The sequence below is a fragment of the Aulonocara stuartgranti genome (assembly GCF_965226115.1).
Source record: "Aulonocara stuartgranti genome assembly, chromosome: 3".
Lineage (NCBI taxonomy): Eukaryota > Metazoa > Chordata > Actinopteri > Cichliformes > Cichlidae > Aulonocara > Aulonocara stuartgranti.
Genome location: NC_138941.1, coordinates 48,661,474 through 48,678,322, shown reverse-complemented (window position 1 = coordinate 48,678,322; position 16,849 = coordinate 48,661,474). Strand labels below are relative to the sequence as shown.

At 40.8% G+C, this 16,849-nt stretch overlaps 1 protein-coding gene across 2 annotated transcripts in view; it reads left to right on the top strand.

Moving 5' to 3' along the window:
- Positions 1-16,849, top strand: part of nhsl2 (NHS-like 2) — a 247,858-nt gene that overhangs the window by 85,603 nt on the left and 145,406 nt on the right. Inside the window, exon 1 of one of the 2 annotated variants that reach the window (XM_082528142.1) lies at positions 4,458-4,658. The exons of the other annotated variant lie outside the window; for it this stretch is intronic. Within the exon in view, the coding sequence (XP_082384268.1) occupies positions 4,559-4,658 (100 nt within the window). The 5' untranslated portion in view covers positions 4,458-4,558. Of the gene's footprint in view, positions 1-4,457; positions 4,659-16,849 lie in introns of those variants that run through there. 2 annotated transcript variants of the gene reach the window in all.

Sequence of the window (16,849 nt, the reverse complement as noted above, 5' to 3'; positions counted from 1 at the left end):
GGAGGCTGCTAGTTGTAGTGGTAGCATGACCGAGCGGTCTAAGGTGCTGGATTAAGGCTCCAGTCTCTTCGGGGGCGTGGGTTCGAATCCCACTGCTGCCACGCAGATGTAGCTGCAAAGTTCCCTTGGTGTTGGGTTTCATGTCTTGCCAATAAATGGAAAGTCCTACATGGCATGGAGATTAAATTCTGTTGCCACACGTATGCCAAGTCCAACTTGCAGGAATCACCTCAAGAGTAATTCTTTTGATGGAGGGCTTTGAAGTCTTAACAACTTGCAGAATTTTCCCACCAGTTTTCAAGTTAATTTGTTGGTTTTCACTCATGGTGTCATCCCTGACTAGTTACTGCTTTTAACCAGAACCTGCAGCCAGTGGGGGAGTGGTTAAGGTGGTGCTGTGTTGCACTCACCATGACTGCAGAGTTACAAAAGTGTCCTTGATTTCACTACAGTGGTGTGCAAGCACCTCACTCCCATATGGTCTAGCGGTTAGGATTCCTGGTTTTCACCCAGGTGGCCCGGGTTCAACTCCCGGTATGGGAACATGTCTTTAATGTTTCCCTAAGCCAAGGTGTACCGTGTGCTATTCCTCTACTGGGATAAATGGCGATGGTTATTGGCAGGTACCTGTTGACTTTTGACAATGTGCTAGTGAACAAAGCAATCACAAGGAGCTTCTTAGTGCAGCACTGCATACCCATTTGCAACCTCCAGTCAATACTCTCCAAGCAGGAGCAGAATACAGACTTTTCCCTCTTCCCCTTAGGATTGCCATGAAGGAAACAGGAAAACCAGCCAAAACCTGGCTAAGCGCATGTCACGACACAAAACAGCTAGCTGGTCAGGCCAGTTCTCAGCAGTCTGTTTAGACCTACAGTTCAGTGGCCGCTCTTCTACTGATGAGGATGTACACATTCTGGGCGGGGAGGTAGGATAGTGTGAGCGGGGAGTCAAGGAGGCCATTTATGTGAAAAGCAAATGGCCATCTTTGAACGGAGGGAGCAGGACTAAGGGTACATGTTTCACCATCTTTCAGTGCTGTGATTGCAGAGGGAAACATAAGGAAAGACAGCCAACCCCTGGCTAAGTGCAAACTTACTAACATTGTCAATCAGTTTTTTTTCAAGTAGTTTTAGTTCGACTAGTTTTTTTTTTTTGCAGATATACTTAATGTAAGATTTCTTATGATGTGACTTTGATGTGTAATAAAACATTTTAACCACTGAAAATGCAACATAGAGATGCAAAGAATCTCATTTCTGGCTCTTCCTTTCTCCAACCAAATTAACAGTCGAAATCCAGTCTGTAGAAAGACTTCACAATGCTTGGCTATTTATCTCATTTTATTTTTGTTTCTTTTTCCTAAACAACACAGAAAACACATCCACAGACATACAGACCAATTTGTGTACTTCTACATCACTGCAGCAATGTGAAAAGCATTATATTCTCAGCATATATTCTCTTAAATCGCTGTAATAGCCGTGGAGAGTTTAAAGATAGCACAAGAGGGTAACATTAACCTGAAGCATCCATTAAACTCTCATTTAGTTATCAAGATTCTCTTTTTTCTCATAGGTGCAATGTATGATTTCCTTTCAGGCTTTTCTTGCATGTCCGTGATTAGAGGGACATTTTTTGTTGGAAAAAAAAGTCCTGCATCCTCATCCAATAAAACATCAGAAATATTTGTACTTGAAGCAACGCCTGGACCCTTTTCAAAAAGAAAACCAAAGGAGACCTAAAAGAAACCAATCAAACATAAACTTCATTTAAAAAAAACCCCAAAGGATTATTTTAAACGGTGAAAAAAAATATATGTTCGAGTCAGCATCTGCTGTCCCTGCTCCACGTGTGTTCTCAGAATGCCTTTCAAGGGCTATTTGCAAATTTTTTCCAAACTGCCTTTGTGTACTTGTACGTTCAGAGCTTTTATTTGTATGTGTGCATCATGAGCTCAGTTTTGGCGTAAAGAAACCATCTTTGGTCTCCAGTGTAGCTCATGTTTTTCAGCTGTCCTGGCTTCATATGTGCGCCTGTGTGTTGCTCCATGCCCTCTATCCGCCCTCTGTAGTCATTAGTGCCCTGTGTGAAACAGGCACGCTGCCCCGTTGCACTCTCACACAGCTTATTTACTTTGCCTCACAAAGCTGTAGACAGTTCAGACTCTACTAGATCCGATTGCAGTGCAAACTCTTCATTTAAATATCTTCTAAAGTTGAAGCTGTTTTTCAGCTTTCAGCATTTCACCCACTCACCTTTAATGGAGATGCAATAAAATGTGTTATTCTTTTAAATGTTGTAAGTTAGCCAGACACTAATTTCAACTCCAAGGAAAGAAGGAAAGAAAGAATAGCTATGCTGCAAACTGCACACAAACAAAGCAACATGAACATTATGAGATTGTGATAAATGCACATTTATTACTAACTTTCTCAAATTAAATGCATTTTGCAGTGCAGTTCTGCTTCCAGTGCTTATATTTTTGCATCAATTCAAACCTCTCACACGTGTTGCTGCTTCTTTTTTGTTTACTGAAACCTCTATAAACACATGACTCGTCCACAATAGATTGTTGCTTTGTGTCTTATCTAACTAGAGCTGCATTAAACTTTTGGCATGTGGTGAAAATGAGTTTATTTAGAAATGCACAAGATCTGATGAGTTATAAAGACTAAGAATTTCAGTTGTCAGTTGTTAATAAAGATGTTCTCTATAACATGGGGCCATGAGATTATATAACAGTTGGGTGTGTCTTTCAGCACTGAGATTTATTTTTGAGGCCTCATGAGGGTCTGTTCTGGTCTGCGGGGCAAAATGAGGAACTAACCTTATTTCAGCCACACAGCATGGAGAGTCAGTGCAGAAACAAAGAACACGCCTGCCTGTCCTTTAGTTCCTCTTCATAGTTCATGGTCCCTTCTCATGTTCACATGTTCAAATAACACACTCCATGTTTAACTTACAAACTTTTTTAGGCTTGTTCGTGTGTTTGTAAAGGATTAGGGTTATAAAAAAGAGCAGTTTTTATTAGAAGTGTATTAGAGTGAATGTGAGATGGACAGTCGCTTTTTACTTTTTTGCAGAAAGTGGATTCTGTTTATCTGGACATTGCGTTTTCATCTTTTGGTTAAACAAACCTTGTCTGATTCTGTGTGTGTGAGGGGGTTTTGTGCTTTTTTTGCATTCCTGGATGTTTAAGTAGTGAGAAAAGTGTTGTTACTGTAGTACTCATAGAAACAAGAGCCAAAACAATAAAAACAATAGGCAAGTCCACCCAATTATTGTACAGTGTTACATTCTAACTCTTACTGCAAAAAGGATCACAGCTATAGTCCCACACAAACACTTTGTTGAATGTTTCTCTGCCTGCCTAAGCATGTATCCTAGCATTCACACGCATGTGACTCGTGTGCTCGCCAAAGGATACTTGAACATGAGGATGAGAGGAACCAGTGGATAGAGCCACTAAGCTTCTAAATGGTAGACACCCTGCACTACCATCAGCAGCCTGAATGCAGCTTAACTGTTTTAAGAAAATTATGTAATGAGATTATAAGCGGTTATTAGAAGAAAAACACAGTGTCTTACAGATCCTTTGTTTACAGGCTTTTTGTCTGACAGAGATCAACATTGACGACCATGAAGTCGGTTTTTCTGCAGCTGTTTCCAGCTTTTAAAAATTGACAGTTTAGATTTTTGTGAAGGAGTCACTCATGACTCATTGAGTGAATGCACTGTATGGCCAATTGGCTGCATGCAGTCAGTTGATGTCACATTTTCAGATTGCTTCAGATGTCTTGGATTCCCGGCTGAGCCAGTTGCCAAAAAAGTACCTGGTATCAGATACTACAATCTAATGGTAATGGTAATGGTAACCTAATTATAATAATAGCTGCTGTTAGAACTCATGAAGTAAGACAAACAAGCGACCGCAGGATAAAACAGGAAAGCGTAATTGAATACGTGCATGTTTTTTAGCTTGTTCGCGTAGGTGCATTTGTTTTTGTATAACATCTGTTGCTTTCTGTGTTTATTTGCGTGTGCGTGTTTATTTCTGCTTCACCGTGAGTGTGTTTGTGTGTGATTGTTTATGGGGGGGCAGGTTGACGCAGCAGAACCAACTGCAGCTTGGCGTGCAATAGAGGCGGGTACACACACTCGTGTACACACACTTTATACACATGAGCACAACTTTGTATATACTACAGCTGCACAAACTGCTCACAAATGTGACGCTCGGATATTAAAGTGACATTTGAAACAACACGTTGAGCATGTGCAGATATGTGGAAGGACAAACATGCGCTCGTGGACACACACACGAACACACCATGGGATTGGTTTATCATGTGAACTGTCACTGTTGCTGCTTTTATTGCTGGAAAGAGACCACGTGAAAGAGAGAGAGAGAGCGAGGAGAGGGGCAGCGAGGGAGAGAGGTAAGTGTAATCAAAGGGGTGAGGACAGGGAAATAAGAGGGAGAGAGAAGGGAAAAGGAGTGAAGTGAGAGGATAGATAGATAGATAGATAGATAGATAGATAGATAGATAGATAGATGCGTTGGAAAAGGAGGCGATCACCAGCACAGGCGAGGACGGGGGACAATGAAGATGAGGAGAAGGCGATCACATCCTTTAGAGTGCATTTCTTTAAAGGTGGAGCTATTTTCTTATTGTCTTATTGTCTTGTCATGTCAAGTGTGTCTTCAAGTGCCCAGTCAACACATAAGTGTTGTGTTGTAGGGCTGATGTGTGTGTGTGTGTTCGTGTGTGGCAAACCTACAGAGTTGGTTTGTGAAACGAGCTGTGTTTGTGGGACGATGAGGATGTGATGAAGAGGAAGGTGTAGAGAAGATACACTCTGGCTCACACCTTTGGGAGCAGCCCTGCAGTGTGCATCAGGGGAATCTCCTGACTGACAATTTAGTGTCTTTCGCCTCTGTTGGACACTTCTTACTGCTGCCATTGGGGTTTCTTTTTCACCACTTTCTGTTTTATTTTGAAATCTTTCTCGAGTTTTTGTTCCGTTCACTTTCTGTTTGTGACACACCTGCACGTATACTTCTAAGTTCTCCGACTCTTGATCAATTGTCAGATGGTCTTTTTTGTTTACTCAAGCTTTCCATGATCTCATCCTTACAGTGTTCCTTGTGTTTCACTTTTGCTTTCATGACTGCCCCTTACATGCATTCTTCGCCATGCTGCCCTATCATTTGTTAATAATACACCTGGATATTGTTCTTTTTTTGTTCTCTGCTTCCATGTGTGTCCTGCATTTGAGTCCTCTTTGTCTGGTGACTGTTGACATACATAAAGCATGTATGTAAAGTATGTGTCACCACAGCTAGCTACAACAGTGAACTGACATTTACTTGAATTCAGAAATTTCACTTAATTCATCTTAATTAAGCCAACAAATAAAACCAGGCAGGGTAGTAATGCCCTCTGTTGGTCTCTTCGTGATAAAGTCACATGAAGGGAAACTGCTACGTGCTGCCTAAAATACAGTGTATTTGCATTATACTCTAATTTTCCTCCGGTCTTTCATAAAAGTTTGGTCAGGCTGTTTTTTGAAAACATCTATATGTATATGTAAAAAATACTATGACAAAGGCCTAGTTTTATACATTTCACTGTGTTGTACGATATTAAAATGACCACAGTTACTGTTACTGTCTACACATTCTGCCCCTGGTTAATGAAACCAAAGGATCATTTCCTGTGTCTTACTGATTCTTACTGTTAGCAGAGTGTCTGCACAGTTTTTGCTTTTGTTTCCTGAAAACATTCCTCTGCTACTGGAACAATAGAGCTGCTAGGTTTTCCTGTAACTACTAATTAGGTGCAGTACACACACACACACACACACACACACACACACACACACACACACACACACACACACACTCCTGATCATCAGTGCAGTCAACAAACTAATTAAAATCTAGACCTTTCTTCACTAAAATGTTAACACACATTTCTTGAGTGGTGTGTATCATGGGTCTTACTGTTTGTCAGATATTTTAATAAAATATTCTTCAAAAGGCACCAACAGCTCAAGCACAGTGGAGAAGTCTCGTTCAGGGACTTGAGGAATGGAGGTAAAGACTAGCAGACAGCAGCTTCCTGCAGCTGCTTTGATTGACAGCTCACCTGCCAAAAAAAGCAGCCACTCCCCTAATGGTTACGCTTACCTGGAGTTATACAGTAGAACAACCGCTCTACAGTTGTTACAAAGGGGGAAACTTTCCAAGGAGACAAACACAGTTTTGTTTTAATAGCAGGCAGCAAATGTGCTGTGAAATCGCTGTAGCCTCTAGCGGCCACTAGAGGAGCTGTAGTGGCTTTTAGATTGGTTTAATTTTGTATCCCTGGAGTTTGCCTTTACTGTCTAAACATGGCAAAAAGCATCAGTAGTGTTTTGTTTATAATTTGCAAGGAAAAATACTTCATTTTCATTTCCATGTCTTTATGTCGTAGCTGTACACGCTGCCACGTGGGGCAGTGTGAAAAACATGTGAAAACAGCACTCACAGAGCACAGCTCCCCTCTAAGGCAAAGGGCTAGACTAAAACTGGTGTTTTATGATGGTTTTATTACAATATCGTGACTTTAGCCTGCTAGGGCGACAATGTGATGTTGTAGGGCAACATATTAGAAAATAGTGTGTCGTACAGCTCTCGCCATGCTCTTTCATGTAATTTATTACTGGATATTTCTGTTTCTTCAAATTATTTTGAGGATCGACTTGAAGGTCAAGTTCAAGTGCGTAGCCATCCTATATATTCATGTCCCCCAATTGCTAGTATACTGCTGTGGATTTTGAAGATGATCCATCGAAAATTGTGGGTAATATAAAGCTTTTATTGATTTTCACATTTGGTGCAACCTTGATTAGATTTTCACCAAAATTAAATCAGCTCAAGCTGTTATTGGTATCTACCATCACACAGAATTGAACATGATATCATGAAAACTTTGGACACTAGACAAACAGACAGACAAACAAAGGGAATGGATTACATACTCCCCTCTCTCTTTTGGGGGAGAAGAATTGGAAATACATATGCTCTCATTCATGTTTGGACTAGTGCTGGTGTCTTTGCTTTGCCCCTTCCTTTTGCCCCTCCATTGTTCTTAAAACACTTTTTGTGGTGTAGTGAACCAAGTAAAATCTGCTTCTGTTTCTTCCCTTGTTTTTTTGCACTTTGCCCTCTTTGTGATGAACTCTGCTGGTTCTTCCATTTACAGTTTGAGATAAACTTTCAGCCAATCACAGATTGCCCTGAGGTGAGAATTTGTTGATTTGCTGGAGCGTGCCACAGGCGTGGTTAAACGAGCTGACTAACGTGAGCTATGCAGACAGGCAGGAAAAAATCTATTAATGTTACTAATTAAAGTTTCTCTAGAACTCCTACAGTTTCTTAAAAAACTGGATTATAAATGGTGGCAATCAAAAAAATTTCCACTATAGAGACCAAAGCACCTGAGATTTAAGTGTTTATGCTTTAGCTGTTGTTTAGCTGTTTACACCTTGCATCTAGAACTCCTTTAACGACGATGACCTGCGATGTATAATTGCATCCTGGATCGCCAACTTTTGTGCTAATTCAGCACTTCTTTATTGTTTTGTGCCACAGAGCATTGGAAATAATATAACTCCTACATGTTGGACCTTCACTCATAGAAAAGTTGTTGCTGCACATTTAAATATTTACACACTCTCACACCCGGAGCTGCTCGTTGGTTATGTAATGTCTGGCTAAATAATTCATGTTCGTTTTGTGTGTTCACTACCAGATGATACGGAAATTATTCGCAGACGTGTTCGAGCTCACTCTGGTTTCTTCCTGATGAAGCTTTTCATGTCAAATATGCCAGGCCGTGCCAGAGACAGTCAGATATGTGGATAAGTAGGAAGAGGAGGAGGAAGTTAGTGATAAGGATTTGTGTGTCAGATAAACACTGACGGAGATATGAAGACGCTGGTTTGATGCACCCCTGCGAGTAGTTTCAGGAAATAAATGCATGTTGATCAGGCGAGGCAGATCATTTGATTTCTGCAGAACTGGAGGCTGACTTTAAGAAACTTTGTGAAACAAAAAAGTCAATGATGAATCGATAAAATTTTACAAAAAAAACTGGTTACGCTGTACACTTGGCATGCAGAGGCCAAGGAGGAACTCGTGTTCAGGAAATCTGTGTGGATGCATTACACAAAACACAAACTCAAAGAAACTCACAAATGCTGATTTGAGTCATTTTGCTATCAAACATCTGCTGTTTCCTATTTAAAATCATGCTGTGAGTCTGCTGTGTGTGCGAGCGCTTTGTTGTTGTTGTGGTTGGTAAATGTATTCTGACATACATTATGCAAGTGTGTTTCACTTCTATAACTTCATCATGTTTTCGTCACTGGAAGAAATGCACTCATATTAACATATCGAGTTTCTGAAATTGACAGCAGTTGTTTTTCCCTTTAAGGTGAATTTTATGTTTAACATAAATGCTGTGTATGTTGAACATATTTTCCTTTCTGCTAAATATGTATTGGTTAGTGATGCTAGAACTTTTAAATTGAAAGAGACAGCCGTAACTCCATAGTTGAGCTCGTTTCTGACACTGGGAGAAGATTATTCCCATACCAGGAGTTGAACCCAGGCCACCTGGGTAAAAACCAGGAAATCTAGCCGCTAGACCATATGGGAACCAACTGGGATTTTATACTTTCTGCAGCTGCGCATCCTCTAGGGTCTGCCTAGATCCCTCTTATATAAGGTGGATCATCAGGCAATGAGCATAAGGGTCCGCACAGACTAGTCCGCTGGAGCAAATACACCTGCATCCAAGTAAAGTATTACAGGGATGACGACTCAGTGTCAGGTCTCCAGCTATCCTTGTGCATGTCCACAAGTTAGAGGACATACACAGGGTTGTTCCCAGGACTTTTGAAATTGGGGTCCAGCAACTAGTCAGTGGTTATATAGTAATACAAACTAGCAATATAACTTGAAAACTAGTGCAAAATTCAGTGAGTAGCTTAGCCACTGAGATGAAGGCCTAGAGACCAGTTGGCAAACTTAGTCGCTAGGGAAAAATATATATTTTCCGACCTGCTTGCAAGTAATGGGTCCACTGAAACATGTGTACAGTATATGCACAGGTGGTAGGGACTTGGAATAAGGAGAGCAGAACTACATAAAGATGTTTTTCCCTTTTTCATTTAATTTGTTTATTACTACTGAGGCTTTAAAAAAACCATTAGTTAGTTACCGGATATGTTTTTACCCCCGCTTGAGGAAGAACATTTTGTTATCTGACTATAAGAGTTATGTCACATGTACAAACAACAAACTAGCGTTTGTTCATGCCAAGCAGCTTCAGGCTGAAGGCCGGTCTGCTGTTTGACCCAGCTCACATGACAGGGCTCAAAGTGCCACTGGGATTAGAATGTACCTTGAAATGTTTGTTGTCCCGAAGGAAATTTCCCAGTGGATTTCAAAGAAGGAATAAAAAGAAAGAAGATGAGCCTAACTCATCAGCTCTCCATCTGTCTCTCTGTTGGATCTTTTGTGTGTGTGACTGGAGCAGCTCCCAAAGAGCTGTCTGACATTTCAGTGTGCCTGACACTTTTAAATGAGTTCATTTGTCTGTGTCTCCTAAAAGTCCTGTTGTTAGAGAGCCTGAATGAAGGAGGAAACATCTCGTTCTCACAGGACTTTAAGCAATTGTGCTTTTGTGAAGCTCAGCTTGATGCCAAGCTGTTGCCAAATGCAGTGATTTTTATTAGGTTAAAGTTAATTTACTGTTGTGTTGGAACAGATATTTCAGCCAAATAAGTTACCAAGATATCACTAATGTCCTGGTTTCATGAAATAAAAATGCAAACTGTATGGTTTGGGTGTTTTTAGACTAAGCTAGTTTTTTTTGGTGTGTTTTTTTTAAATTGGAATTTAGTAGCACATTACTGTCTACATTACGGACCTTTTTCCTTTGGATGTTTTTGCTTCCACATGTCCATTGAAGTTCTTAGCAAAGTTACAAAGGCAAGGCTGGGATGGTTTGGTCATGTGCAGAGGATGGATAGTGGATATACTGGGAAAAGGAAGATGCACCTGCCAGGTAGAAGAAGAGGAAGGGGATGGGTCATGTGATATACATGCTCTTTGCAGAGACCTTAGACCCACTTTTGGAGTGCTCAGAGTTAACAGATCACTGCCATGTCATTTTTTGGGGGGAGCCAGACATGACTGTTAATGTTAGGAAGCTGTATCCACAAACTGTGCAGGTCCAATAGACAGGCACATTGAAAAATGCCTCTGTCTTCATTCTCAATCATCCAGTTGTTAAGTGGTTGAGCAACTGGACTTCTTCTTTTTAGGTTCTGGGAGATGTTTTATTCACATCTATGAGTTCTGAAAACTTAATGAGTCTGTGAATTAAACGTGAATCAAGCCAGGTAGTGCAGTCAGGTGTGCTTTAGCTTGTGGTGACATTAAAGCTATTTTCCCAGAAGTCAAACCCAGGACACCTGAGTGAAAACCAGGTTCCTAACTGCTTGACTCCCACATGGGAGAGTGTGCAAGGCTACCTCCACTCTTATGAAATTAAGGATATTGCCATAGTGCAGTCTTGAAACCCCCTTGAAACTGGTTGCAAAGAAGGTGCTCCATCAAAGAAACTTGCTAAGACTCTGTTTTAGCTGCCACAAATTTGCATTGAAGCCATTCCTCCATTGCACATGAATAGCTTCCACTGGTACCTTTGTTGATCCATAAGTATGTGGATTCCTAAAGCCTTTTTGAGTTGAATTTGAACTTGCCCAGGGCATACCCTGCCTCACACCCTATGGCAGCTGGTATTGGCTCCAGCCCCCATCCCTTTCTGGGACTACACAGACGCACATACAAACACACACTGAGCCTGGGGGGTCTGAAGCTGGAGGCAGTGGACTAGAAAGAAACAGGCCTGACATTTAGACTGCTGGCAGAGTATTGTGGTATCAAAGAGTCACATTTTACTCCTCTAATAGGGCCAAACAGAAATATGAGCTGGGAGGGGAGTAGGTTTTTGACGGTTGATTATTTGTGGCTAAGTATACCAGACTTATTAACTTCATACGTAAGGCTACAGCAGTGGGGGTGCTGGTAGAGCAGTGGCTGCATCGCGTGGGACACTTTTACATAACCACCAATTAGCCCGGATTTAGACATAATTTATAAACTTCTCTGGTTCTGATGCGAACATAAAAGTATATTGAGCCACGAAATTATGAAACCTACTCAACATATGGGAAGAAAGAGGGGGGTAGTGGGATCAAATGGAAATAACAGAGACATGGAAGGAAACTAGTTACATGAGTAGCTCTGAGTAAGTACAGGAGTGGTTTGACAAAGTAAAGCAGTTATAATGTCGTGTTCCAAGGGTTGGGATAACATCCGGCTTGGAAATGAAACATTTCTGGATCATTTACAATCTGAAATAGGAAGAGTAGAAAGATAAAGACAAAGACAATTAGCTAAACTGTCCCATATATTCACCACACAGTCATTAAGTCGTATTCTATTAAGCTTTTGTCTGTACCCTGCCTGGGGGAGAGAAGGGAGATAGGTGTCTTTTGATCTTAGAGTCTGATCGCAAGAAATCAGTCTGTGGAAGATAAGTATTTTTTTTTAATTTAATTAAAACCAAAGTCTTCTTGTAACTTTATACCAAGTGCTTAAATCTGACAGAAGTCTGAATGTGGGCTCTAGTTTGGACTGTAGGCCCAAACCTCCTCCTGCCGCCTCTGATGCAGTTCATAAATGTGACATTTCATTGATTCAAATCATGACTAAGGTTTCACTGTGGTCATGAAGCCTGGTATCAGGACTTACCAAGTGTTTTTTTACAAGTGTTTTTCTTATTCAGTGTTTTTCTCGTTTTTGCTATGTAATTTTGCACTGTCCACTTTCTGCTGTAACAAAACAAATTTCCCACTTGTGGGACTAGTAAAGGTTATCTTATCTTAACCCCTTCTCATAGGTGTTAATGTGTTTACAGCAGAAGATGTAAAGGTAGCAGATTATCATTTGTCAACAAGCTTCAGTAATGCCAAGTGTGGCTGGGATTGAGCTTTCCTTCCAAATATTTTGCAAAGCTGTTTTTCTTGAGTAATGTGTCAGGAATATATCATCTATTCAAATATCGACTAGCTAGCTAACATACTGCTAACTTCTAACTTTCTTTCATAAATGCCTGGATGTTAAATTCTGTTGAATATATTGGATATTACACAACCACTGGTTGTTAGGGAACCATTTTCATTGCCTTAATAGTTGGCTAGTGGTTCCTGGAGTTTGCTGCCTGTCACTTGTCGAAAGAAGGCACCACGCTAGTAACCTGTTAGTGATTGCTTTGGCTGCTAGCAAGTTCCAATGGTTGCCGGTAGTTTTTCACATCTGTCTACAAATACTTGCTGACTAGTCAAATAGTAGTAAAACTTGATGAAGCGCCACACAAACTGGAAATGGAGAAGGCCAAAGTGAAGTCAACCTGTTTTAAAAGTCCATAATTTATATTTAATTACAACTCCACAAATATTTTAGCAACCAAAGCAATCACAAGGACGTATTTGCCAACCAGTTCTGAAGAACTGGTTGGCAAACCAGTGGTTATAAGGTGGTTGCTTGGTGATCACTAGACCTGTGTGATTGGGACTTTAGCAATGACTTTCCATTCAAGTGCCTTCAACAGTTTTTGGAGGTTGAAACCAGTGGTTGGGGAACACTTACTTCTCTCTCGTGACCATCTGTTCCAACTGTTGCATGTTGCTGGCAGTAAATTGGCAGCAACATCCATCTGCTGTACCAAAAGCTGAATTGTCACCTAAAATCCACCAACCGATTTGAAAAGCTTAAAGGTATGTTTGCATACCGAGAATCGAGCTCAGGTCACCTGGGTGAAAACCAGGAACCCTAACCGCTAGACCATATGGGAACTTTGCAAGCTGAAAATAAATAAATCCATAAACCTGAAAAATAATCCAGGGCCTTTTTATGTAGGTCTCGAATGCTGTTGATAAACTTCACTGGGGGTCCAAAGAGTGAGTTAGGAGTGGGATCACAAATAAAACAAAATACATATTTTTTAATTTTGTGAGTTGAATAAGTGATTTTAGTGAGTCCAAACAACCCTATTTTTGATGGTTTGCATGTTTGATTTGGTAAAGACCTTGTGCCAGATGCAGCCCTTCTCATTTATCAAGTCCGTGTAGTAACACTAGAAGTACGCTGGCTTGTGGTCTCCTTAAATACTTCTAGGACTAGCAGTATTTGAACCCATATCCCCAAAGTGACTGGAGCCTTAATCTTAGACCAGTTGGGAAAGCAGCAAGCACCATACCATTGTGGCAAACAGTTTTCGAAAGGTGGCCTTTGAAGGCAAACAGTTACTGAATTTAATTGCACTTTTTACAGTTGGCAAGTGTTTGTGGTCAAGTTGGCGTTTACCATGCAAACTAGTGGCACCTGCGGCAACAACCTGCTGTGTCTCAGAAGGAGGGTTTTGGTGCAAGACCCTCTTTGTGAACAATTTCACAATGTGACTGTCAGGAACCTCCGTCAACCATTCGCCAGCCACTTGGGAAGTACAAGTGCCCTGTGATTAGCAAGTTGTTGCCAGCTGGTGTCTAGGTCTGTGTGAGTGGGGCTTTCGTGACCAACTTTCACAGCAAGTGACTTTAACGTCCAGCAACTCCTCGCCAATGTTCAGGGAATGCATGTTTTTTCTTATGACCTGGTCATGGACTTGTCTCTAGGCCTGTATGAACTTGATCCTTAACATCTTATGGTTAATGGTCATATTTCTGCAAAACATCCAAAGTCTGTGTTCCCTGGGTGACATCACAGTGGCTACATCCATCTTTTTTACTGTCTATGTGCTGTCAGGTGAAACAGAAGTTAAAGTTCCTTGCTCCCAGAAACCTCGCTGACCAGTTCTGATAGGAATCTTTCTCTGTTCAAATTCCCTGTCTGTGATTTCCCAGCTGGACTCAGCCTGAAACTGAGAACCTCTCCAGCCTGCAGGAAGCTCCTGGCCCAGATACCAACAGACTCATCTTCAGTCTGTTGCTCAGCAGTGGGAGAAACATGCTCTGTGCTAATTAAAGTATCTCCCTCAGCTGGGTTTCACTTGAGTCAGCGAATTTCGTTTGTATAAGAGTGATTTCCATCGGCCTCTAATTCACCCCAGGCAGCTGTACTTGTATGTATTTGTCTCACATACTCAGAGGAAATAACATTCTCCCTGTTTCGTTTTGTTTTTCCATTTTCTGTTTTTTATGTCTGTATTTTCATTATGGTCCTGTTAGGATTACATCTAGGTTTTACAGAACAGGCCCAATACACACATAACACAGTAGCTTTCTTGTTTTTTTGGCAGCATAAATCGTGATCTCAAAAAGTAGGCTGGAAGTATTATTAAAGAAACTTGTTCTGTAGCAAGCCGAAAGGGTTTTGAAATGCTGATTTTGTTTCATTAGCTTTTTTGAAAGCATGTTTTAGACTCCAAGAGACAAATAAATCTACCTCTTGACATCCTACCGATGAGTTACTGTCGCCTGGGTTGCACTCTTCAGATTTCCCCATTCGCTCCTCACATCTTTCACTGTGGTGCATCTCCACGTTTTCACGTGTCAGCTCAATCGCATTGGTCAAACTGTCACTCGTCTTGTGTCTCCCATTGCTGCTGTCTTTTTCCATCTTTTTCTTGGCAGTGTTGTGTTTCAGGTGCCTTTTTTTTCTCATTTCAGTCTCAGTCTCATTCTGCAGATTGTCAGGTGATGGCAGATGACAGAGGGCAGGCGAAAGACAAGAACGAACAGTGAATTTGTGAGGAAGGAAACTGGGAGGACAGAGAGATATAAAAAGGAGAGCATGAAGATTGGAGATATTAACTGAAAATTGCATAATGTGCGATAGCAGACTTCTAGTTTAATCCATGGTTATGCATGATCATCAGGGATTCTCCTGTCACCATGAATTTCAGAAATGAAGGAAAAACCTGTAGCCCTATCACACCAAAGTAAAAATAAGACAGCAACGTGGAAAAAATCGGTGGTTTCCCAGTGATTGCAATAACTTTTTTGTGGTCTGAGAAATGTTTCAAGTAGTTGTGTCGACAAACATCACCCAGAGATTTGAGCGACCTCTGGGTGACCACTTTCAATTGTAATGTGATTACACAAGTTGCCTGATGGTAGCAGTTGTTTTGTCCTACTCGTTCTGACTGCAATCAGACAGATTGTCCATCTAAATAGCCGTAATTTATAAACAGACAGGTTACAAACACATTGCAATCATTTGCAGCAGCCGGCATCAGATTTTTGAGTATTGCCAATTCATCGAAATTAATCTCCATATTGTTACAAAAGATTGCATGTAGTTTCCAACTTGACCCCATTCAATCCCCAAATGAGGCAAGCGCTTTTCCACGCTGTCAATCTCATTACTTTACTGTAATGTGTGCTTTGGCACTTAATTGTAACTGAATTGGAACAACTAAACATGCAGGAAAAATAAGGGACTTAAAAGAGCAGAGTAAATTAAAACTTTAACAATATAATAACGAAAAAGGAGCGATGCACGGAAGGAAAGGAGCAAAGTAACAAGGACAGAACAAAAAGATAAATTTAGGATGAGGTTGAAAAAAAGAAAGTGAGAGGTGACAAAGTGAAAGTTGACTAAGGGATTCTGGGTAAAAACAAAAATTGAAGAGAAGGAGGAAAGAAGGAAAGATGGATTGGTGGGTGTGTGGTTGAAAACGAAAGATCGTTACAGTGTTTTGCCCTCTGAGAAGGAGAGCGTCATTCATCAGCTTCTCTATTAGTCTATTTGTGTGTGTGGGTGTGTTTTAGTAGTGCTGAATTCCAGCAGGCGTTCCAGTTTCAAGAATGCATATGTGTTTGTGCAAACACTACTGGATACTTTTTCATGTCATATGTACGTTACATATGACATTCACTTTGTGTTTACACCAAGATCAATAGAGTATTAGAAACTGTAACTCACCAGACAGGTTTGGAGAGTGCTGCTTATCCGGAGGTTCCTTCTTCTATGTGTGTGTGTGTGTGTGTGTGTGTGTGTGTGTGTGTGTGTGTGTGCGTGAGTGTGTGAGTGTGTGTGTGTGTGTGACTGTTATTACCAGCCTGGTTGACAATGATGTGCTTGTCTGTTGTTTATGTGCTCACTCTGACGGTGCAGTTTTCTCTCTGCTGAAGGTCATTCGAGGTTTGATATTTGGATTTTCTGTTGAAAAGCTCTAGAGCTGAAAGTCAAACCCTGACTACTGCATGTTGTCATATCATGCTACATGTCCTTTTATATTAAGACATATATAACATGATATGTGTGTGTGTATACCATGGTTAGACATCTTTGTGAAGACAGAAAATTGACATGCCACTATACGTACTATACCAACAGGCCTTATTGGGACTAAATGCCCATCACCACAAGTTTGAAGGCATTTTTGAAGCTCAAAATGTGGTTTTAGTGACAGGGTTACAATTAGTTTGTGGTTAGATTTAGGGCTGATTTAGGCTGAGGGTTAGGCATTCATCTTTGATGGTTAGGATAAGCAGCTAGAGAAAGCATTTTGTCAATTAGATGTCCTCACTAAGATATGAAAACGAGACTGTGTGTGTATATTCAGTTCTTGGTCACTTAATTAGGTACACCTGTTTGTTGAACACTTATTTAATAAGCTCAGTGCCTATACACATGGTCAAGACAAGGTGCTGAAGTTCAAAAAGAGCATCAAAATGTAGAAGAAAGGAGATTTAAGTGACTTTGAATGTGGCATCCGTG